The 24718-nt window shown below is 45.1% G+C and overlaps 1 protein-coding gene across 1 annotated transcript in view; it reads left to right on the top strand.

Moving 5' to 3' along the window:
- Positions 1-17510: 17510 nt before the first annotated feature.
- The window catches only part of LOC138674480 (pinopsin-like), a 38285-nt gene continuing 31077 nt past the window's right edge, over positions 17511-24718 (top strand). Inside the window, exon 1 of the mRNA XM_069762317.1 lies at positions 17511-17838. Coding sequence (XP_069618418.1) covers positions 17511-17838 — 328 coding nt within the window. The remainder of the gene's footprint in view (positions 17839-24718) is intronic.

The following is a 24718-nucleotide window of genomic DNA, read 5'->3' as shown; positions in this document are numbered from 1 at the left end:
AGGACAAATTGGACAACAACTTTCATGGTTCAGTTTCTCCTTTTACCATTGGGAAAATAAAAAAATTGTTGCTAAAAGATAATTTTTGTTACTAAAAAGTTAAATGTTCATTTTTTCCTTCCATGTTGCTTCTGCTGCTGTGAAGCACCTGAAGGGTTAATAAACTTCTTGAATGTGGTTTTGAGTACCTTGAGGGGTGCAGTTTTTAGAATGGTGTAATTTTTGGGTATTTTCAGCCATTTAGACCCCTCAAACTGACTTCAAATGTGAGGTGGTCCCTAAAAAAAATGGTTTTGTAAATTTCGTTGTAAAAATGACAAATCGCTGGTCAAATTTTAACCCTTATAACTTCCTAACAAAAAAAAATTTTGTTTCCAAAATTGTGCTGATGTAAAGTAAACATGTGGGAAATTTTATTTATTAACTATTTTGTGTCACATATCTCTCTGGTTTAACAGAATAAAAATTCAAAATGTGAAAATTGCGAAATTTTCAAAATTTTCGCCAAATTTCCATTTTTATCACAAATAAACGCAGAATTTATTGACCTAAATTTACCACTATTATGAAGCCCAATATGTCATGAAAAAACAATCTCAGAACCGCTAGGATCCGTTGAAGCATTCCTGAGTTATTACCTCATAAAGGGACACTGGTCAGAATTGCAAAAAACGGCAAGGTCTTTAAGGTCAAAATAGGCTGGGTCATGAAGGGGTTAAAGAAGGGGTAATTTTGTCTGCCATTTCCCCTGATTTGCGGCGTGTGCTGCAAAAGTTTCAGGCAGATAGACCTGACCGTTGTCCTACGGAGAAACTGTTTGTCCCTGATAGATGGATTGGTAGAGTTATCTCTGAGATTCATTGTTCAGTGTTGGCTGGTCATCCTGGAATCTTTGGTACCAGAGATTTGGTGGCTAGATCCTTTTGGTGGCCTTCTTTGTCACGGGATGTGCGTTCTTTTGTGCAGTCCTGTGGGACTTGTGCTCGGGCTAAACCCTGCTGTTCTCGTGCCAGTGGGTTGCTTTTGCCCTTGCCGATCCCGAAGAGGCCCTGGACGCATATTTCCATGGATTTTATTTCTGATCTCCCTGTTTCTCAAAAGATGTCGGTCATTTGGGTGGTTTGTGATCGCTTCTCTAAGATGGTCCATTTGGTACCCTTGTCTAAATTGCCTTCCTCCTCTGATTTGGTGCCAATGTTTTTCCAGCATGTGGTTCGTTTGCATGGCATTCCAGAGAACATCGTCTCGGACAGAGGTTCCCAGTTTGTTTCGAGGTTTTGGCGGTCCTTTTGCGCTAAGATGGGCATTGATTTGTCTTTTTCTTCAGCTTTCCATCCTCAGACTAATGGCCAAACCGAACGAACTAATCAGACTTTGGAGATATATCTGAGATGCTTTGTTTCTGCTGATCAGGATGATTGGGTGTCCTTTTTGCCTTTGGCTCAGTTCACTCTTAATAATCGGGCCAGCTCGGCTACTTTAGTTTCTCCTTTTTTCTGTAATTCTGGTTTCCATCCTCATTTCTCTTCAGGGCAGGTTGAGCCTTCGGACTGTCCTGGTGTGGATGCGGTGGTGGACAGGTTGCAGCAGATTTGGACTCATGTGGTGGACAATTTGACATTGTCCGAGGAGAAGGCTCAACGTTTCGCTAACCGCCGGCGTTGTGTTGGTCCCCGACTTCGTGTTGGGGATTTGGTTTGGTTGTCATCTCGTCACGTTCCTATGAAGGTTACCTCTCCTAAGTTTAAGCCTCGTTTCATTGGGCCATACAAGATTTCCGAAGTTCTTAATCCTGTGTCATTTCGTTTGGACCTTCCAGCTTCTTTTGCCATCCGTAATGTGTTCCGTAGGTCATTGTTGCGGAGATACGTGGCGCCTATGCTTCCCTCCGTTGATCCTCCTGCCCCGGTGTTGGTCGAGGGGGAGTTGGAGTATGTGGTGGAGAAGATTTTGGATTCTCGTGTTTCGAGACGGAAACTCCAGTACCTGGTCAAGTGGAAGGGTTATGGTCAGGAAGATAATTCCTGGGTTTTTGCCTCTGATGTTCATGCTGCCGATCTGGTTCGTGCCTTTCATTTGGCTCATCCTGATCGGCCTGGGGGCTCTGGTGAGGGTTCGGTGACCCCTCCTCAAGGGGGGGTACTGTTGTGAATTCTGTTGTCGAGCTCCCTCCTGTGGTCGTGACTGGTACTTCGGCGAGTTCTGTCTATGGGCTCCCTCTGGTGGCTATGAGTGAAGCTGCGGCTTCTGAGGTTCCTTACACAGGTGACGTGGCTTATCCTTTGGTTGGCTGCTCTATTTAACTCCTCTCAGATAGTTACTCCATGCCAGCTGTCAATGTTTTTGCATTCGTTCAGTTCGCTCCTGGATTTCTCTGGTGACCTGCCTTCTCCTGCAGAAGCTAAGTTCCTTATTGTCTTATTTCGTTCTCTGTTTTCTTGTCCAGCTGGTTTTCATGATTTTGTCTTGCTAGCTGGAAGCTCCGTGAGTCGGTGCGGAGGTCTTTTTTGCACACTCTGCGTGGTCTTTTGTAGGTTTTTGTGCTGATCGCAAAGTTACCTTTCCTATCCTCTGTCTATTTAGTAAGTCTGGCCTCCCTTTGCTGAAACCTGTTTCATTTCTGCGTTTGTGACTTTCATCTTTACTCACAGTCAATATATGTGGGGGGCTTCCTTTACCTTTGGGGAATTTGTCTGAGGCAAGGTAGGCTTTATTTTCTATCTCTAGGGCTAGATAGTTCTTAGGCTGTGACGAGGCGCCTAGGTCTGGTCAGGAGCGCTCCACGGCTATTTTTAGTGTGTGTGATAGGATTAGGGCTTGCGGTCAGCAGAGCTCCCACATCCCAGAGCTCGTCCTGTATGAGGTTTAATTATCAGGTCATTCCGGGTGCTCCTAACCACCAGGTCATAACAATTTCCCTTTATATTATTTGGTGCTTTCCGCTAGTCCTAACATACTAGCGCCAGGGTCTGCCTAGTAATGGCGGATGAACTGTGACTTTAGCCATACATCCAGCAGCTGGAGAGCAGGTTGGCGGCTCTCAAGCACACAACCTCGGCCATGGATGTTACCGCAGTTGCTGTTCTGGCTGCTAGCGTGGCTGCAGCTAGTTTGTCCACTGCCACCCCTGCTCCGACATTATCCTGTCTCCAGTTGCCAGACAAGTTTGCTGGTGACAGTAAGCTGTGTCCGGGATTCGTGAGCCAGTGTGCTATACATCTTGAGCTCCTGGCTGCACGTTTTCCCACCGAGCGGGTAAAGATGGGATTTATTATATCCCTCCTGTTGAACAGGGCATTGGAGTGGGCTATGCCGCTGTGGGAGCTCGACGATCATGTGGTGGAGAGCGCTCTGCGGTTCCTGAGCACTCTGAAACAGGTCTTTTTGGGACCTTGTGTCACCCATGATAAAGTGCTCCAACTGCTGGCATTGACACGGGGTTCATCCATGGTCAGCCATTTTGCTATCCACTTACAGACTTTGGCATCTGAGCTGGAGTGGCCGGATATAGTCCTCATCCCTGTATTCTGGAGGGGACTAGCTGACCATGTGAAGGACGCCTTGGCCACTAGGGAGATTCCTGCCACACTGGAGGAGCTACTGTAATCGCAATATCTACCCGCATCGACCTTCGCTTTAACAAGCGAAGGTTGGAGCGAGCCCAGTGTAGGCAGAGGTTTTGGCTGGGTCCCACCTTCACCAGACCTCTGGAATCTCTGGTCCAGGTTTCTGAGCCACATGAGACCATGGAGATGAAACGAGTGGGGTGTAAGTCCCAGACAGCTCGTGCACTCCAGGTCTGTCCTGTCTGCCAGCAGTCAGGACATTATGCCAGAAAATGTCCCCAGTGGTCAGGAAAACATTAGCGTCTAGAGGTTGTAGGAGGAGGTACACTAAACACTGCGACGTTTTCCTCCAAATTGTCCTTCAAGGGGACAATTACCATAGGCCCATCCACTCATATGGTAGAGCTTTGCATGGATCCTGGGGCGGAGGGCAACTTAAAGTCTTTTACCTTGGTCCAACGGCACGTAATACCCCTGGTGATGCTCGTCAAACTAGTGACCGTACAAGTGGTGAATGGGTTGATACTGTACTCACAGATAACACACCAGACCATCCCATTTACTCTTTCTATGTTGCCATCCCATCAGGAGATTATCTCTTTACTTGTCATTCCCAAGGGAATTGATGAGGTGCTGTTAAGGATACCTAGGCTACGGTACCACTCCCCTCATATTGTGAGGTCCACAGGGAGAATTTTGGGGTGGAGTGAATCTTGTGAGGGTAGATGTCTGAGGGAGTGTGTTCAGGTTGCTACTACTGAAGTACCTGTAGATCTTTCCTCTCTCCCCAAGCACTATTGGCCCTATGCAGACGTGTTCTAAAACAGGGCGGCATAGACCCTTCCTCCTCACTACCCCTATGACTGTCCTATTGACCTTTTGCCTGGTGCTGAGCCTCCCCGGGGTCGAGTCTACTCATTATCTCTCCTGGAGATGGAGGCAATGTCTCAGTACATCCAGGAGAATTTGGAAAGAGGATTCATTAGGAAGTCAGTGTCACCAGCTGGGGCTAGGTTCTTCTTTGTGCAGAAGAAGAACAGAGAATTACATCCCTGCATAGACTACAGCGGTCTTAACACCGTTAAGAATAAGTACCCTCTTCCACTTATATCTGAGCTCCTTGATAGGTTGCGGGGAACGAGGATATTTACTAAGCTTGATCTGTGGGGTGCTTACAACGTGATTCGCATCTGTGAAGGGGACGAATGGAAGACGGCATTTAACACCAGGGACGGGCACTATGGATACCTGTTGATGTCCTTTGGGCTCTGTAATGCTCCTGCCATTTTCCAAGACTTTGTGAACAATATCTTCCGGGAAATGCTCACCACCTTGGTTGTAGACTATCTGGATGATATTCTCATCTACTCTCCAGATATAGACTCCCACTGGAGAAATGTTTGCAAAGTCTTTGACCTCTTAAAGGGAAACTCCCTCTATGCCAAGTTGGAGAAGTGTGTGTTTGAGCAGGAGTCCTTGCCTCTCCTGGGTTATATCATCTCCGCCCAGGGGTTGGTCATGGATCCTGCCAAGCTACAGGCTGTGATGGACTGGCAGGAACCCCATTCTCTCAAAGTAGTGCAGCACTTATGGGGTTCATCAACTATTATCGCCAGTTTATTCCCAATTTCTCAACCTTGGTAGCTCCCCTGGTTGCCCTCACCAAGAAGGGAACTAATCCCAAATTGTGAGTGGAGGAGGTCTCCAAGGGCTTCCTCTCTATCAAGTCATACTTCGCTAGCGCTCCCATTTTACTTCTCCCCGATGTTGATAAATCATTTATCATGGAGGTGGATGCCTCTTCTGTAGGTGCTGGAGCAGTTCTCTTCCAGAAGGATGCTCAAGGTCGGAAGCATCCTTGCTTCTTCTTCTCCAAGACCTTCTCACCGGTGGAGAGGAATTATTCCATCGGGGACAGGGAGTTTCTAGCCATGAAGTAGGCCTTTTCAGAGTGAAGACACCTCCTGCTCGCTATTCCTTCCAAGTATTCACCGACCACAAAATTTTTTACATAGTTACATAGTTACATAGTTATTAAGGTTGGAGGGAGACTTTAAGTCCATCTAGTTCAACCCATAGCCTAACCTAACTTGCCCTAACATGTTGATCCAGAGGAAGACAAAAAAAAACCATGTGGCAAAGAGTATATTTACAAACCGCCCAGCGGCTAAACTCTGGTCCCTGTTCTTCTCCTGGTTCCACTTCACCCTCTATTTTCTCTCCAAGGTAAAGAACACTCATGCCGATACTCTCTCCCACTCCTAAGTGTCATCAGAGGAAGAGGAGCCTCGACTTATTGTCCCTTCAGAGAGCCTGAGAACTGTGGCCCTGATTTCGCTAGAGTCTGTGCCTCCAGGCAAGACTTTTGTTCCACCTAATTAGCGACCGGAAGTTCTCTCTTGGGCCCACTACTCCAAAATGGGTGGACATTTTGGGACCAAGAGGACATCTGAGCTCCTGGCGAGGACGTACTGGTGGCTGCATATGGCCCGTGACGTCGGAGACTATATTTGGGCGTGTGTCTCCTGCACCAAGAATCAGTCTCCTCGACAGCAGCCTGCTGGGCTACTTTACCCCTTGGAGATGGTCGGGATGGACTTCGTGGTGGGCTTACCCAAGCCTCGTAGCTGCACCGTTATCTGGGTAGTCACCGACCATTTTTCCAAAATGGTGCACTTGGTGACTCTTCCATGGCTACCTTCTGCACAGGCCTTGGCGGCATTGTTTATTAAGCATGTTTTCCGCCTACATGGTATGCCAGACAAAATTGTCAGTGACCGGGGTCCCCAATTTGTATCTCAGTTCTGGAAAGAGCTCTGTCGTCTACTCAGCATTGAGCTGAATCTTTATTCAGCGTATCATCCCGAGACGAATGGGTTGGTAGAGAGGGCCAACCAGACTCTGGTCACATACCTGCGACATTTTGTTTGGGCCAGGCAGGATGACTGGGCATCCTTGCTACCGTGGGCAGAGTTTGCACTGAGCAACGCTGTAGCCGACTCCACTTGTTAGACTCCATTCCTTTTTAACTATGGCCAGTATCCGCATGTCCCTGTTCCCATGCCCGTGTCGTCCACCAATTCTATATATGTGTATATAATTCTATATATGTCAAGCCCTTCACTGGCTTCCTATCGCCCAGAGACTCCAGTTCAAAACCCTCACACTGACATACAAAGCCATCCACAACCTGTCTCCTCCATACATCTGTGACATGGTCTCCCGGTACCTACCTACACGCGACCTCCGATCCTCCCAAGACCTCCTTCTCTACTCCCCTCTCATCTCTTCTTCCCATAACCGCATCCAAGACTTCTCCCGTGCTTCCCCCATACTCTGGAACTCTCTACCCCAACACATCAGACTTGCGCCTACCATAGAAACCTTCAAAAAGAACCTGAAGACTCATCTCTTCCGACAAGCCTACAGCCTGCAGTGATCCTCAACCTACTGAACAGCCGCACAGCCAGCTCTTCCCTCTCCTAGTGTATCCTCACCCACCCCCTGCAGACTGTGAGCCCTCGCGGGCAGGGTCCTCCCTCCTTATGTACTCGTGTGCCTTGTTATCTGCTCATGTTTAATGTATTTGTCTATATTTGCCCCGTATTCACATGTAAAGCGCCATGGAATAAATGGCGCTATAAAAATGTATAATAATAATAATAATAATAAATATATATATATATATATACAGTTAGGTCCATATATATTTGGACAGAGACAACATTATTCTAATTTTGGTTAGAGACATAACTACAATCAATGTTAAACAAAACAATTCAGATGCAGTTGAAGTTCAGACTTTCAGCTTTCATTTGAGGGTATCCACATTAAAATTGTATAAAGGGTCTAGGAGTTTCAGTTCCTTAACATGTGCCACCCTGTTTTTAAAGGGACCAAAAGTAATTGGACAGATTCAATAATTTTAAATAAAATGTTCATTTTTAGTACTTGGTTGAAAACTTTTTGTTGGCAATGACTGCCTGAAGTCTTGAACTCATGGACATCACCAGACGCTGTATTTCCTCCTTTTCAATGCTCTGCCAGGCCTTCACTGCGGTGATTTTCAGTTGCTGTTTGTTTGTTGGCCTTTCTGTCTGAAGTTTAGTCTTTAACAAGTGAAATGCATGGTCAATTGGGTTGAGATCAGGTGACTGACTTGACCATTCAATAATATTCCACTTCTTTGCTTTAATAAACTTCTGGGTTGCTTTGGCTTTATGTTTTGGGTCATTGTCCATCTGTAGTATGAAACAACGACCAATCAGTTTGGCTGCATTTGACTGGATCTGAGCACACAGTATGTCTCTGAATACCTCAGAATTCCTTCGGCTGCTTCTGTCCTGTGTCACATCATCAATAAACACTAGTGACCCAGTGCCACTGGCAGCCATGCATGCCGAAACCATCACACTGCCTCCACCATGTTCTACCGATGATGTGGTATGCTTTGGATCATGAGCTGTACCTTGCCTTCCCAATACTTTTCTCTTTCCATCATTCTGGTAGAGGTTGATCTTGATTTTATCTGTCCAAGGAATGTTCTTCCAGAACTGTGCTGGCTTTTTTAGATGTTTTTTAGCAAAGTCCAGTCTAGCCTTTTTATTCTTGATGCTTATGAGTGGCTTGCACCGTGCATTGAACCCTCTGCATTTACTTTCATGCAGTCTTCTCTTTATGGTAGATTTGGATATTGATACGGCGACCTCCTGAAGAGTGTTGTTCACTTGGTTGGCTGTTGTGAAGGTATTTCTCTTCACCATGGATATTATTCTGCGATCATCCACCACTGTTGTCTTTCGTGGGCGCCCAGGTCTTTTTGCATTGATGAGTTCACCAGTGGGTTCTTTCTTTCTCAGGATGTACCAAACTGTAGATTTTGCCAACTCCTAATATTGTAGCAATTTCTCGGACAGGATTTTTCTGTTTTCGCAGCTTAAGGATGGCTTGTTTCACCTGCATGGAGAGCTCCTTTAACTGCATGTTTACTTCACAGCAAAACCTTGCAAATGCAGGCACCACACCTCAAATCAACTCCAGGCCTTTCATCTTCTTAAATGATAATGACATAATGAAGGGATTGCCCACACCTGTCCATGAAATAGCCTTGGAGTCAATTGTCCAATTACTTTTGGTACCTTTAAAAACAGGGTGGCACATGTTAAGGAGCTGAAACTCCTAAACCCTTCATCCAATTTTAATGTGGATACCCTCAAATGAAAGCTTAAAGTCTGAACTTCAACTGCATCTGAATTGTGTTGTTTAAAATTCATTATGGTAATGTTTATAACCAAAATTAGAAAAATGTTGTCTCTGTCCAAATATATATGAACCTAACTGTATATCAATCACTGTGCTATGTGAAAACAGGGTCTTTTACACAATGATTGCTATATATATATATATATTATTTCTAGTAACACCACTCGCCAGCTGACCTACATAATTATTAACCCTTTGGTCCTGCAAGGATAATGCACCACCAATAATAGTACAAGTAAGTACAATTTTGCCTTGGTTGGCGACAATTGTGTCCACCATATATTTATGTATACTGCACTTTGTTTTACTTCAGTTTAGCGCAGTGATTATTTTATATATTTATCAGCTTACAAATTTCACCCACATACCATGGGGCAGAGTACTCCCTGCATTCCGAGGTGCTGGCAGTGCCCCCAGCTGTGTTTTCGACTACCTCCTCCGCCTTGTTGTGCCATTGAGCCCCCGCTCTCAGTTAAGAAAGCCATTAGTAGTTTTTCTACCAGAGTGTGCTTGTATTCATGCATTTTGAGATCACACTCTAGTGACATAATTAATGATTGCACATTGTCCTTGAAGCAGGGATAAATCAGGGAGGTCACCAAGTAATCTGCATTGTTAACTATACGGGCTACTCATCCACAGACACCGCAATGTGTATTGGCTTATGTGTGTCAGGCTGCCCAGAGTCAATGACAAGCTGGCCTTGGTGGGAGATATATTGTCTGGGTACTCTGTATTCTCCCAGCAACGCTCCAGTCAGAGATGCCTATGAGCTGGTTTGAGTGCCTCCTTTCTGTGAAAACATTAGTTTCTCCTCCCCGTCTCCTCCTCCTCCTCATCCTCTCAAACTGTCCCCTGCTTGTATTGGGGTACCTGGCCAATATTTTTGACAGTATTCCTCCCTCTGAGCCATGTGTGGACAACAGGCCTGATAATGGTGTGAATTGGCTCTGCTCCTCCTCCTGCGCCTCTTCCTCCTGTGCCACCACCTCATCCATCATAGCCCAAATAGCTTTTTCCAGCAGGCGTATAAGTAGTATAGTAATGACGGTGTCATCAGCGCTGGCCATATTGGTGGAATATTCAGAGCAGCACAACCCTTATTGGAGATAAAGTGGTGTTCTTCTGCAGGGCAACTCATCTATGCATGCTGCAGTTGAATCTCCAATATTACCTGCTGCTTGCACAGTCACTCAAGCATATGCAAGGTGGAGTTCCACATTGTTGGCACAACGCATTTGAGCCAGTGAGCGGAAAGGCCGAAGAGAAGCTGCAATGCAGACAGGCAAGCAGTAGCAGGGTGAGAACTCCGAAAGTGAGCAGTGCACACACTGCCCGTACTTTCAGCAGCAGCTCTTACATGTGTGGGTAGTTTTCCAGGAAGCTCTACACCACCAAGTTTAGCACATGTGCCAGGCAAGTGATGTGTGTCAAACTGGATAGGCTCAGTGCTGCTATGATATTTTGCCCTTTATCGTACACCACCAGGCTGGGAAAAATGTTCACCGGCAAAATCCACTCATCTATCTGCTGTTTAATCACAGTCCACAAATTCTGCTTGTTGTGGAATTTGTATCCGAAAAAGAGGATTTTAAGAATAGCTTGGTGTTGTTTCCCCCTGGCTGTGCTCAAGTTGGTTGTTACAGTGGCATTGCTTTCCTCACGGGGAGAGTGCTGTCACGCTTGGAAGCAAGCAAGGATCCCTTTGACAGGTATTCAGCACATATACAGCACTGTTCTGACTCCAGGCCAGAAGGGGGAGCTCTACACCTGACTTCAAGGGAGCTGCTCTCTGGTCAGGAGGAGGAGTCAGTTGCTAGGCAGTTGATAGGCAGTTGGAGTTAGACGGTTGGTGAGAGGAGAGTGAGGAGAGAGAAAGGTTAGGGTCATGGAGACGAGTGATTCTGTGTTGCCCTAGCAGGGCAATGGGGATACTTGGTACCGGGTCCGATCGCTCTTAAAGGGGATGTCACGGTGGCTGCGACCCGGTCCGGGGCCCGATGACTCAACCAAAAGGGGAAAGGTCTTTAAAGGGAAATTGGTAATAAAGTCTATTCGTGACGCCACCTGAGGTTCTCAGTCAGTGTGACCGACGCTGCTTAAAGGGGTCCTCTAGGGTGATGTTGTTGTAGCAAGATGGTGACGCTTCCCACAGGTGAAGCGGGGTCCCTATGGCTCTCAAGGTGTGTTGGCAAGGATGGTGTATGCCAACGAATAAGTAGAGGACACAGAGTTGTTAAGTCTTTACCTGGTTTACTGGTAGAAGCAGTCCACAGTCAAGGATACAAGCACAGGTGGTGATGTGGTCTGGTCAGCTTAGAGGCAAAGATGATCCCTCTCCCAGGTGAGGTCTGTAAGCCTTCTTACTCACACTAATATGCGAGGTCCCTGCTGCCTGTAGCTTGCTGGCAAAGTATTCTTCCTCCTGTCCTAGAACAGGTACCCGTATGATGGGCAGCTTGAGCCATTTTACAGAGTCTCTATCACTATCTAGGCTCTTCAGGTGCTGCTTCACCTCCAGGTGTAGTGTGGGCAAATCACATACAGTTCTAAGCTCTCCGGTTCTGCTGTGGACCTTGCAGTTATCCCCAACCTCTGGCTCCCAGTGCCCAGTTTCTGTGCTTCGGTTCTGGGGGTGCCCGGTCACAGTTCCCCTCTGAGCCCTTTTCCACTCCTGTGCTCCTTCCCTCAATGGCTCCACTGCATACAACAAACCCTCGGGTTCTCTTCCTTCCCAGGAGCCGCAGTTCAGACCTGGCTGCATGGCTCAGTAGTCTGCTCTCAGCTCCAAACTTCCTTTCTCCTCAGTGTCTCTCTCCAACTGAACTAACTCCTCTTCCAGACCAGAACACGTAAAGCTCTGGAAGCTCCCCTGAATCCAGGTCCTGAGCTCCCTCTTCAGGCCTCGATTCAGAATGTGTTTTGCGTAGGTGCTTACCTGGTAAAGAGAATCCTTCTTGCCTCCAAGCATGATATTACCCTCCCCGAAAGGAAGGCAATATCACTGTAACAACCGGTTACCTGGAGTGTTACAATTCTGCGGCTCCTGGGAAGGAAAAAGAAAGCAGAGCAGTCTGTAGGAAACTGAGAGGAAGAAGAAGCACAGGAGAGTGAAGAGCTGGAGAGAGAAGCTGTGACTGGGCTTCCTTCATGCTGAGTGCATGAAACCGGTAGCCAGAAGACCGAGGTTGTGTAGTTAACTTCATGCCCCATGGCAGAAATCGGCGGACAGCTGATTGCAAGTTGCCGGTCCACCATTAACACCCAAGGACCCAGTAGCAAATAGAGCCCGGGTCGTGACAGAAATCCTATAAAAAGGCTCGAGCTACCTGTCATATGGGTAGTGTCCTACCTAAAGGGGGACAGAGAGAAAACGTGAGGACCTTGTGTGAGGCCTAAGGCAGCAAGGGACTACAACACCACAGTGCTAGAAGGAAGGCTTTCAACCCCACCTGGTTAGAGGAATTCCCAATTCTCTTATAAGCCGGCTGGACCACACCAGCATCCGTGATCCAGTACCCTGAACTGTGGCTGCCTTGAGCCAAGTAAAGAGACTGCAACCCTGTGTCCTCCGCTTCTTTCTACACCACCTACCACCTGTCTCTACTACAGTGGGAGCCCTGGGGACCCAGCTTCACCTGTGGGAATCCATACCATCTCTGCTGTCATAACATCACTCCAGAGGACCCATTTAAGCAGCGTCAGTCACCCCTGACTGAATACCACAGGTGGCGTCACGAGCAAACTTTATTTCACAAACCCCTTTAAAGACTTTTCTCTTAACATGGGCACCCAGGGCCATGGACCAGGTCACTGCCACCGTAACACATCCCTTTAAGTACTGGACCCGATACCGAGTACTCCACGGCCCCGGCGGGCGTTTTCCTAGGACATGAGGTAGAACGCCTTCTACCTCTGCCCCAGCCGCCACTACATTTACCCAGTGGGCAGTTATGGAGATTTAACATCCCTGGATGTGTTTACTGGTCTATATATCAGTGGTTATGGGGACCTTGCCACTGATGGCTTTGCGCAGTGCACATCTTATTTGGTCCCCAATACGTTTCTGTAGGGCAGGGATTGCCACCAACATAATTTTTTTTAAACTGTACGACTCCACCCGCCGGAACAGCAACATTTCAGAGGCAAGTAATTGTCTCTACTACACTGGTAGCCCTGGAGACCCACCTTCACCTGTGGGAATCCATACCATCCCTGCTGCCATAACATCACCCCAGAGGACCCCTTTAAGCAGCGTCAGTAACCCCTGACCGAATACCACAGGTGGCGTCATGAGTAAACTTTATTTCACAAACCCCTTTGAAGACTTTCCTCTTAACATGTGCTCCCAGGGCCACAGACCAGGTCACCGCCACCGTAACACATCCCATTAAGTACTGGACCCGATACCGAGTACTCCTCGGGCCTGGCGGGCGTTTCACTAGAACATGAGGTAGAACGCCTTCCACCTCTGCCCCAGCCACCACTACATTTACCCAGTGGGCAGTTATGGAGATTTAACATCCCTGGATGTGTTTACTGGTCTGTATACCAGTGGTTATGGGGACCTTGCCACTGATGGCTTTGCGCAGTGCACACATTATTTGGTCCCCAACATGTTTCTGTAGGGCAGGTATTGCCACCAACATAATTTTTTTTAAACTGTACGACTCCACCAGCCGGAACAGCAACATTTCACAGGAAAGTAATTGTGAAATGCTGTCATTCAGGACAATGGCTTAAGGCTGGTTAGGTTGGTATCTCCTCTTTCTCTTGAGGATTTAGGGGATGCAAAGCTGATGACTATGGTCCTCAGGTGCCAATTGTGCACTTTCTGCAATGGACCATGTGGAAGATAATGCAAATGAACTGGAGCCACTTTCAGCCATCCAATCTAACACTTTTTCAAAATTTTATGGCCTCACCATTCGCATAGCGGTATTCGGAACTATGAAAGAATGCATAACATCCTGTTACCTGCATGCACCAGAGGAAGGTGATGGAATTCTGTACGTAGCAGGTACAGAACCACCATGTCTTCTCAGTGCATCAGCTACACTACTACAACCATCACCAGCTACCACAGCCACATCCACATCACTTATTTGATGCTCTCCTCATTTTTGGAAGTTGGTTTTGTAAACACTACTTGCATAGAGATGGCGGAAGAGTAGATTTATTTATTTTCAACAGTACTAGAAACAACACAGCGGTCCTGAAAACCTATGTCTTTGGCCTAAAAATGTTAAATAGTTGGTTGATGCCATTTATCCTAGACTAATAAAAACCATACACAAGCCCTGAAAAATCAGTTTTGGAGCATTGAAATGGTGACAAGGCTGATGTGATATATTGATCTTCAAAAGTATAAGAATGGGCAGCACGGTGGTGCAGTGGATAGCACTGCAGCCTTGCAGCGCTGGGGTCCTGGGTTCTAATCCCATCCAGGACAACATCTGCATAGAGTTTGTATGTTCTCTCCGTGTTTGCGTGGGTTTCCTCTGGGCACTCCGGTTTCCTCCCACATTTCAAAGACATACCGATAGGGAATTTAGATTGTGAGCCCCATTGGGGACAGTGATGATAATGTGTGCAAAACTGTAAAGTGCTGTGGAATATGTTAGCGTTATATAAAAATAAAGATTATTATTAAAACACACACCAGATCTTAAAATTTTGGGGGCTGCCCAGAAATGGTATGGGCATTAATATATCACATCTACCAATGAGATGGTAGATGTGATATATTAAATTGGAAACTACTAAAATACACACACCAGGACTGAAATATTATTTTTGGGGCCTACTAGCAATGATATGACTGATGCCACTTATATATTTCTGAGACTAAGGCTACTTTTATACTTCCATCGGTATGGGGCGGTCGCAAACCGTCGGCCCGACGTACCGACGGACGTTGTGCTAAATTTAGCACAACGTGGGCAGCGGATGCAGTTTTACTACGCATCCGCTGCCCATTGTGAGTTCCGGGGAGAGGGGGCGGAGTTTCAGCCGCGCATGCGCGGTCAAAAATGGCAAACCCGTCGCACAAAAAATGTTACATTGAACTTTTTTTGTGCATTGCGGCCGCCAAAACACGACGCATCCGTTGCACGACGGATGCAACGTGTGGCCATACGTCGCAATGCGTCGCTAATGCAAGTCTATGGAGAAAAAACGCATCCTGCGGACAACTTTGCAGGATGCGTTTTTTCTCCAAAACGACGCATTGCGACGTAGTCCATAAGACTGAAGTGTGAAAGTAGCCTAATAGAAAACACACAGTGGCTTCAAGGACAGCACTCCCACAGGAGGGGGGGCAGAGTACACACAGCGGCTTCAAGGACAGTCCTCCCAGAGGTAAGGGGTGCAGAATACACACAGCGGCTTCAAGGATAGTACTCCCAGAGGTGGGAGGTGCAGACTATACACAGCGGCTCCAAGGATAGTGCTCCCACAGGTGGGAGGTGCAGAATACACATAGCTGTTTAAAGGACAGTACTCCTACAGGAGGGGGGGCAGAGAACACACAGCGGCTTCAAGGACAGTACTCCCAGAGGTAGGGGGTGCAGAATACACACAGCGGCTTCAAGGATGGTACTCCCAGAGGTGGGAGGTGCAGACTATACACAGCAGCTCCAAGGATAGTACTCCCAGAGGCGGGAGGTGCAGAGTACACATAGCTGTTTCAAGGACAGGACTCCCATAGGCGGAGGTGCAGAGTACACACAGCAGCTTCAAGGATAGTACTCACACAGGTGGAGAGGTGCAGAGTGCACACAACAGCTTAACCCTGCTGTTCTGTTGGTCAAAAATGACCGACTTTGAACTTCAATATTCTTTAAAATATTCAAGATGCGGCTCTGAAACCCGTGGCCGACCGACCCATCCTCATTTAAGTCAATCAACCACAAGTTTCAGAACCGCATCTTGAACACCCCAAAAAATACCAAAGTTCAAAATAGGTCTCCCCAGACCGAACAGAACAGCAGGGTTAAAGGACTGTACTCCCAGAGGTGGAAGGCTGCAGAGTACACACAGCGGCTTTTTCCACAGTACTCTCACATATAGGGGTTGCAGAGTACACACAGTGTTGTGTTTGTAGAGTGCAGAATCTGTCCCTCACTCTATATGCGTTCTATCTCTTCACTGATGAGAGCATAATGACGACGATTGGCCGCCGCAACACGTGACCCAGCCTGTATAAAGACCCAGTCACGTGCTGCGCCGGCCAATATCAGCCATGCCAATACTTGGCATAGCTGTGATGGCTCTGGAAGTGGTCACAGTCTAAAAGCTTGTTGATTGGCTGCGCTGCTGCCTTTCAACAAGCTTTAGTAGACTGGTGAACCCGAACAGGAAACCAGACATACAGTAAAATGTCCGGTTCGTGTTCTCTCATCCCTAGTCACAATAGTAGCAAAGAGGTTTTCAAGTAGATTGCTCTAAACATCACTAAATTAGCATGCACAAACACTAGCCCAGGGCATTATGTAGACTGATATGTACTTTATGGCTTCCACATATTTTACGAATGTTCATATATTGCATATGATATTTTATGAATGGTTTGGTTTGTAAGTGATGCTTAACAGGTATCTAAATTGAACAAGCTGAGTAAGTTGTATAATGTGTTATTACAGAACATTATAATGCATGCAAGGCTGGAAATAATTTTGACATTATCATAAATAAATGTACCCCGAGGCTGACTTTACTTGTTGAAAGAAAGATTAATATAACTGTATAGCAAAGCAATCATTTAGAAATGTGATTGAAGATTAATTTTTAATTACATACATCCTAAAGCAAGTATAGATTAAAAACTGCCAAATCTGACACAGGAAGAATAATGAAGGAGTGGAAATGTTAAAACAACCATACAACCATTTATTTCGAAAAATTAATTATGTGATATTTAAAAGTGCAAAAATCTTACACAAATGCCTGGCAACCAAGAGTTTCTATTTAAAAATGTATGCAATGTGTTGCCTGAGGGGGCAGGACAGCACACAGTTATCTCCGTACCCTTATGCCCATCTGCCAGCAATGTGCAGTTTTATTTTCTAGTGTATCTTTAAAGGGTTATTCCCGCCATCAAGATCTTATCCCAAAATGTAGTAGGTATAAAAATAATAATATTAGCCAATACCGCCAATTAGAAATGTAGGATAGTTCTTCTGATTCACTATGTCTCTTTCCTCATGTGCAGGCATTGGGGTTAATCTAGTATTGCAGTTTAGTCCCTTTCTCTTGATTAGGGTTGCAGTAGCAGGCGCCATATCTGCAGGTTTATACAGTTTGGGGGCATGACAGGTTCCTTTTAATGTATTAGGCGCATCTTACTTCTGGACGCCCATCGTTAAGTCTGCTGTACAAAACGCCCATCTTAATGAATCTGGACCATTGCATGTGATAGATTCAGAGAACTTGAAAAATAATATACTGTATGGTTATGAAATGAATCAATCCTGAAGCAAGTATGTAATCTGATTAGGCAATTTCCTAATACACGTGTCCATATACAGAAGAGCTGAAAGGGACAGATGCCACTGTAATGCTTTATCCTTTATGAAACAATAAACCTAAAAGCAGTCTTATCAGGACAGCTAAGAAGCCGGGAGACCAAAAGCTGGAACATCTGAAGATCGTAGTAGTCTGGAAGAAAATCTATTGGACAATATGTATCCCAACATAACTCTAGCTGACCTACCGGAAAACTTCACAGCAAAGCCCACTGTATTCCCCAGATCTGGATATGACATTTTGTCATTTCTCATGTTTTTAAATGCTGTATTTTCCATTTTTAACAATATGTTGGTGATTTTAGTAACTATGAAATATCCACAACTCCGCAAACCAATCAATATATTCATACTAAATGTATCTTTTTCAGACTTATTAATGACACTATGTGGCACCACCATAGTAGTCAGCACCAATTACCACGGCTACTTTTACCTGGGCGAAAAATTCTGTGTTTTCCAGGGATTCGCTGTCAACTATTTTGGTAAGTTTCCAAAAATGTCTGTTTACTATATGCACACAGAATATATTATATGCACAAATGATATATATATATATATATATATATATATATATATATATATATATATATATATATATATAATACATAGATAATGATAGATAAATATGGGATATACAGCTCTGGCAAAAATTAAGAGACCGCTGCAAAATGTTCAGTTTGTCTGATTTTTCTCTTTATAGTTGTATGTTTGAGTAAAATGCAAATTGTTCTTTTCTTCTACAAACCTCTGACAACATGTCTCTGAATTTACAAGCAATGAATTTTGTATTTTTTTTTTTGAAAAGAAGAAATGGTCAAAATAAAAAAAACAATTCTTTCAGACCACAAATAACGCAAAGAAAACAAGTTCATAATCATATAGAAACAACAATACTATGTTTTAACTCAGGAAGAGTTCAGAAATCAATATTTTGTGGAATAACCATGATTTTTAAGCACAGCTTTCATGCAGCTTGGCATGCTTTCCACCAGTCTCTCACACTGCTTCTGGTGCAATAATTTAAGCCGTTCTTCTTTGTTTGATGGCTTGTGACTATCCATCATCCTCTTGGTTACATTCTAGATGTTTTCAATGGGGTTCAGGTCTGGAGATTGGGCTGCCCATGACAGGGTTTTGATGTGGTGGACTCTTAATTTTTGTCTCTATATATTAGATAAATAATTATAGATAGATATGGGATATAAATATGATACATAATAGATAGATAGATAGATAGATAGATAGATAGATAGATAGATAGATAGATAAAGATAGATAATGCTAGACAGATAATTGTGTGCATATATTATATACATACTGTATGTTTTAGCATATATTGAATAGTAGGTATGTTTAGTCACTGAGATTAAATTTTAAAACAAACTCTGATCACTAGTGAGTGTAGTAATTTAACTTTCTTCACTGATTTTAGATTTATGAATATCTATTAATAACAAAGTCATATGTTCTTTGTGTACAAAAACAAAGAAAAAAGACTCCACTATAAAATGCACACCACCCAACACAATATAACAAAATACAAATTTTATTGGCACAAAATTTAAAACACAATTAAAAGCACTATAGTGCTTGCAATCCTACATGGTACAAAATAGCTACAAAACATCCATATTACAGCCTGGGGCACAGATACAAACTTAATAATCTGTATACCATATATGATTTAGAAGTGCCCTGCCTAATGGCTCATGGGGAGTCCAAATACATGTAGACACTGATAGTCAGAACCATCCAAGACTAAACAAAATGCCATAAGCAGAGACAAACCAGCGTTTTGAAGCGAGCAGGCTGAGGGATGTCCGAGGATAAAACAAGCACTTGGCCCCACGCGTATCGCCTCCCAAATGAGGCTTCGTCAGGGGAAGTACAAAGCACTGCCAATAGCAAATTATATATACATATGCAATCAGTATTGAATAGCCTACCGGTGTGGAGCCACACATCATCAGGGAAACTGGACTGATGCACCAGCTCACACCAGACTTGGAGAGCGAGGCTATGACTCACCACTGTCCAGGATTCTCTGCGGCAGAATACTAAGCAGCCAATAGGCTGCAGGAGCAGACACTGTAATGTCATGATATCCATATAGGACGATAAGGGAAATACCCAAGGTGAAGATATTACTGCCATAAAGACATGAACCAGCCAACTTAAAATAAATAGAATCCCAAAAAGGGAGGGAGGAAAGGAGGAAGGAGGGGGGAGGGGGGAAAGGAGGGGAAGGAAAAAAAAAAAAAAAAAAGGGAGAGGGAGGGAAGAAGCATGCACATAGATGTACAAAAGATGACAAATGGATGGAATAGCAAAAACTCAATAGGTAGGAAAATAGGCCATATATGCATGCAGTGAGAAAGTATGCATAAAAAAGAGCAAACTAGTTTGCCCCTTCTATGCATAATATCCAGGGCTCAAACCCATAAGAGGCCATGTATCCAAGCCTGTGGAGATAGAAATACCGTCCAGTGTATACATTCACAACACACACAATTTCAAACCATCCAATACACACATATATGGTCACCGGGGATCAAGCAGTCCCACCAATCATATCCATTCCCCACAAAAGCAATAGGAAGTAGAACAAACCATATTAGACAATCCTTTTATTATATAAAGTTTAATACATATTAAGTCATTTATTTGTTCTCCTATTAAAACCCCAACACAGATACCATATCAATATTACACATATAATACGCATAGAAAGAGAGTCCTTACAATAAATCCCAATAATAATGTCATATTATATTCTCACTGCATGCATATATGGCCTATTTTCCTACCTATTGAGTTTTTGCTATTCCATCCATTTGTCATCTTTTGTACATCTATGTGCATGCTTCTTCCCTCCCTCTCCCTTTTTTTTTTTTTCCTTCCCCTCCTTTCCCCCCTCCCCCCTCCTTCCTCCTTTCCTCCCTCCCTTTTTGGGATTCTATTTATTTTAAGTTGGCTGGTTCATGTCTTTATGGCAGTAATATCTTCACCTTGGGTATTTCCCTTATCGTCCTATATGGATATCATGACATTACAGTGTCTGCTCCTGCAGCCTATTGGCTGCTTAGTATTCTGCCGCAGAGAATCCTGGACAGTGGTGAGTCATAGCCTCGCTCTCCAAGTCTGGTGTGAGCTGGTGCATCAGTCCAGTTTCCCTGATGATGTGTGGCTCCACACCGGTAGGCTATTCAATACTGATTGCATATGTATATATAATTTGCTATTGGCAGTGCTTTGTACTTCCCCTGACGAAGCCTCATTTGGGAGGCGATACGCGTGGGGCCAAGTGCTTGTTTTATCCTCGGACATCCCTCAGCCTGCTTGCTTCAAAACGCTGGTTTGTATCTGCTTATGGCATTTTGTTTAGTCTTGGATGGTTCTGACTATCAGTGTCTACATGTATTTGGACTCCCCATGAGCCATTAGGCAGGGCACTTCTAAATTATATATGGTATACAGATTATTAAGTTTGTATCTGTGCCCCAGGCTGTAATATGGATGTTTTGTAGCTATTTTGTACCATGTAGGATTGCAAGCACTATAGTGCTTTTAATTGTGTTTTAAATTTTGTGCCAATAAAATTTGTATTTTGTTATATTGTGTTGGGTGGTGTGCATTTTATAGTGGAGTCTTTTTTCTTTGTTTTTGTATTTAGGTTTTTTCCACTACTTTGCACCCCCTATATATATATACCAGCTTTATGGCGGTGCACCAGTTGTTTTTTGTATAATATGTTCTTTGTGTATCACTCTATAAGATCTCTGTTAACTGTCATTGAATTAGAACATTATTGTTTTACATTGGAAGGCTCAAATCTATTCACAGACCTAATATTAAACTTATTAAAGGGTATTCCAGCCTTTTGAAATTGATGAGAAAGTCATCAATGTTAGATTAGTAGGGTCTGAATATCAGTGGACTCTCTGATCATCCATGGGAAGTGACTGTGGTACTCATAAAAGGACCATAGCCTCACCAATGTTTAGAACACCTTGCAGATTGGTTCATACCTGCGACCCATTTTTTATATACTGTTCAATGAAGCAATGCTGCAGTATTTGACTTTTACTTTTTCAGGATCCAGTCGGGTTTCACGAAACCCGACTTTGTCAAAAGTCGGGTCGGGTGAAATCGGCCGATCATTGCGAAAAGTCGGGGGGCCGACTGAAACACGAAACCCAATGCAAGTCAATGGGGAATAAAAGTCGGCAGTGAGTGGAGGACAGAAAAACACCTACAGAGCCCATTTTAATGTCAAAAACATCCATTCTTGTTACTTAAGCTTGTCAATCTTAATTGACCTTATAATAGTAGTTAGGTATTGAAAATTGGGGGTCATTTGGTTAAAGTTGTGGGGGGGGGAGGGCAGGCTCAATTTTTTCTTGGGCCCAGGAAATGTGGAATACGTCACGGCGGTGGAGCAGGGAGAGGTAAGTATTTCAACTTTGCAAGTGCTGTGATCCAGAGCAAGCAGGGGGGCCCACTCATTCGCATTGGCACTGACACAGGGCCCCTCAAAGTACGGCGTTGTGTTTGACGGTGGGGGCGCCTCCCACCGGCAGTGACACTTTTGCGTTCTATGACGGGCCCTGTGACAGTGACGTCGCCAACGAGTATGCCCCCCCCACCTGATGAAGGAACCTGCACTTTCATATGCACCTTCCTCTTTGTCCCCGTCTAAGGTGGTATAGTATGCGGGAAGGGGGACCTGACTTTCAGCAGGGTCAGATTCTGGCTGTGTAGAGTGCAAGGGGAATGTAGTGGTCTGGGTCAATGTACCAGCAGACCCATCAAGCAGTGGCTGGGTAATAGGCAGGATGAGGAGGAAACACAGATATAGGCCCAAAATAAAAAAGGAGGCTAAAAGCAGAAAAAAACTGGTAACAGGAGTAAACAGGCAGCATTGCTTTGTTCAGTGGAGGACAACAACAAGCAGCAGCAGCAGCAGCAGACACTGTTAGTAGGGCCCAACCAAACTAGTAGGGCAAATACAGTTTCAAATTCTAAATACAGGCCGAAAGCCTGTAGATTCAAACTCAGCTTTGTTTCTTTGAGGAAACCAAGAGGCAGCAGCAGACGTCACTAGGCCCAAACCAAGAACCAGACCAAATGCAGTTTCATATTGTTGATAGAGGCCGAAAGCCTGTAGATTCAAACTCAGCTTTGTTTCTTTGCGGAAACCAAGAGGCACCAGCAGACGTCACTAGGCCCAAACCAAGAACCAGGCCAAATGCAGTTTCATATTGTTGATAGAGGCCGAAAGCCTGTAGATTCAAACTCAGCTTTGTTTCTTTGAGGAAACCAAGAGGCAGCAGCAGATGTCACTAGGCCCAAACCAAGAACCAGGCCAAATGCAGTTTCATATTGTTGATAGAGGCCGAAAGCCTGTAGATTCAAACTCAGCTTTGTTTCTTTGAGGAAACCAAGAGGCAGCAGCAGACGTCACTAGGCCCAAACCAAGAACCAGGCCAAATGCAGTTTCATATTGTTGATAGAGGCTGAAAGCCTGTAGATTCAAACTCAGCTTTGTTTCTTTGAGGAAACCAAGAGGCAGCAGCAGACGTCACTAGGCCCAAACCAAGAACCAGGCCAAATGCAGTTTCATATTGTTGATAGAGGCCGAAAGCCTGTAGATTGAAACTCAGCTTTGTTTAATAGAGGTAGAGTGGGCGCACCCACCTGTCCAGGCAAACAGCACTTGCACGGGTGCTTGCGCCAAGTGGTGACCACGGTCCTGTGGGGGGAGTCAGCCCATTTAGGGAGGTATAAAAATGGCCTATGGTGGACATTCAGCAGCTGCAAATGGAGGAATTGGCAAAGTCAGTAAGAGGAGGGCAAAAGCGAGTCATTTATCACCCAAGCTAGGTGTCAGCAGGGGAAGGTGGGGCAAAAGAATTGGCAATCCATGATTGGTTCATTTTAATGAAGGTTAGATCATCTACATTTTGGGTAGCCAGACATGTCCTTTTTTCGGTCAGTATTGAACCAGCAGCACTGAAGACTCTTTCTGAAAGCACACTGGCAGCAGGGCAAGCGAGCTCCTGTAATGCATATTCTGCCAATTCAGGCCAGGTGTCTAGTTTAGATGCCTAGTAATCAAAGGGGAATGACCTGTGAGGGAGAACATCGATAAGGGATGAAAAATAGTTTGTAACCATAATGGACAAATGCTGTCTCCTGTCACTTTGAATAGATGCAGCAGTCCCTGTTGTGTCAGCGGTCATTGAAAAATCACTCCACAACCTTGTCAGAAAACCCCTCTGCCCAACGCCACTTCGGATTTCTGCACCTCTAGCAACTCTGCCATGTTGCCCCCTACGGCAAGTGTGAGGACCATCACAACCTCTGTGTGCTGGGAATGCCTGAACCAAACGGTCTACAAGAGTTGCTTGTTTGGTAGCCAATATTTGCTCAAGGTTCTCATGTAGCATGATGTTTTGCATTTCCCCTTTATAGCATGGATCCAGGAGGAAGGCCAACCAGTAATCGTCATTGGTCATCATTTTGACAATGCGGGGGTCCCTTTTTAGAATACGCAAGGCATACTCAGCCATGTGGGCCAATGTTCCTGGTGTCAATTCACTGGTCCTGCTGGGTTGAGGAGCATTTTCTTGGAAATCCACATCACAAGGGTCCTGCAAGAAACCTGTACCTGGCCTTGCAATGCCACCAGTTTCAAATGGCCCCTGAGAAGCATCCTCCTCCCATACATAGTCATCCCCATCATCCTCATCCTCTTCGACCGCCACCTCGTCCTGGACAGTTCCCTGACCAGACAATGGCTGACTGTCATCAAGGATTCCCTCCTCCTCGGCTGCAGATGCCAGCTCCTTGATGTGCGTCAAACTTTGCATCAGCAGACGCATAAGTGGGATGCTCATGCTTATGATGGCATCGTCTGCACTTGCCAGCCGTGTGCATTCCTTGAAACACTGAAGGACTTGACAGAGGTCTTGTAGCTTGGACCACTGCACACCAGACAACTCCATGTCTGCCATCCAACTGCCTGCCCGTGTATGCGTATCCTCCCACAAATACATGACAGCACGCCTCTGTTCACACAGCCTCTGAACCATGTGCAATGTGGAGTTCCACCTTGTTGCAACGTCGATAATTAGGCGGTGCTGTGGAAGATTGAGCGATCGCTGATGGTTCAGCATACGGCTGGAGTGTACGGGCGACCGGCGGATGTGCGAGCAAAGTCTTCGCACCTTCAGGAGCAGGGCTGGTAACTCTGGAAAATTTTTAAGAAAGCACTGCACCACCAGGTTCAAAGTGTGAGCCAGGCAAGGTATGTGTTTGAGTTGTGAAAGGGCTATGGCAGCCATAAAATTCCTTCCATTA

The sequence above is a fragment of the Ranitomeya imitator genome, chromosome 4 (genome assembly GCF_032444005.1).
Source record: "Ranitomeya imitator isolate aRanImi1 chromosome 4, aRanImi1.pri, whole genome shotgun sequence".
In the NCBI taxonomy this organism is placed as follows: Eukaryota; Metazoa; Chordata; class Amphibia; order Anura; family Dendrobatidae; genus Ranitomeya; species Ranitomeya imitator.
Note: the sequence above shows the minus strand (reverse complement) of the source record. Positions and strands in the feature narration are given on the sequence as shown.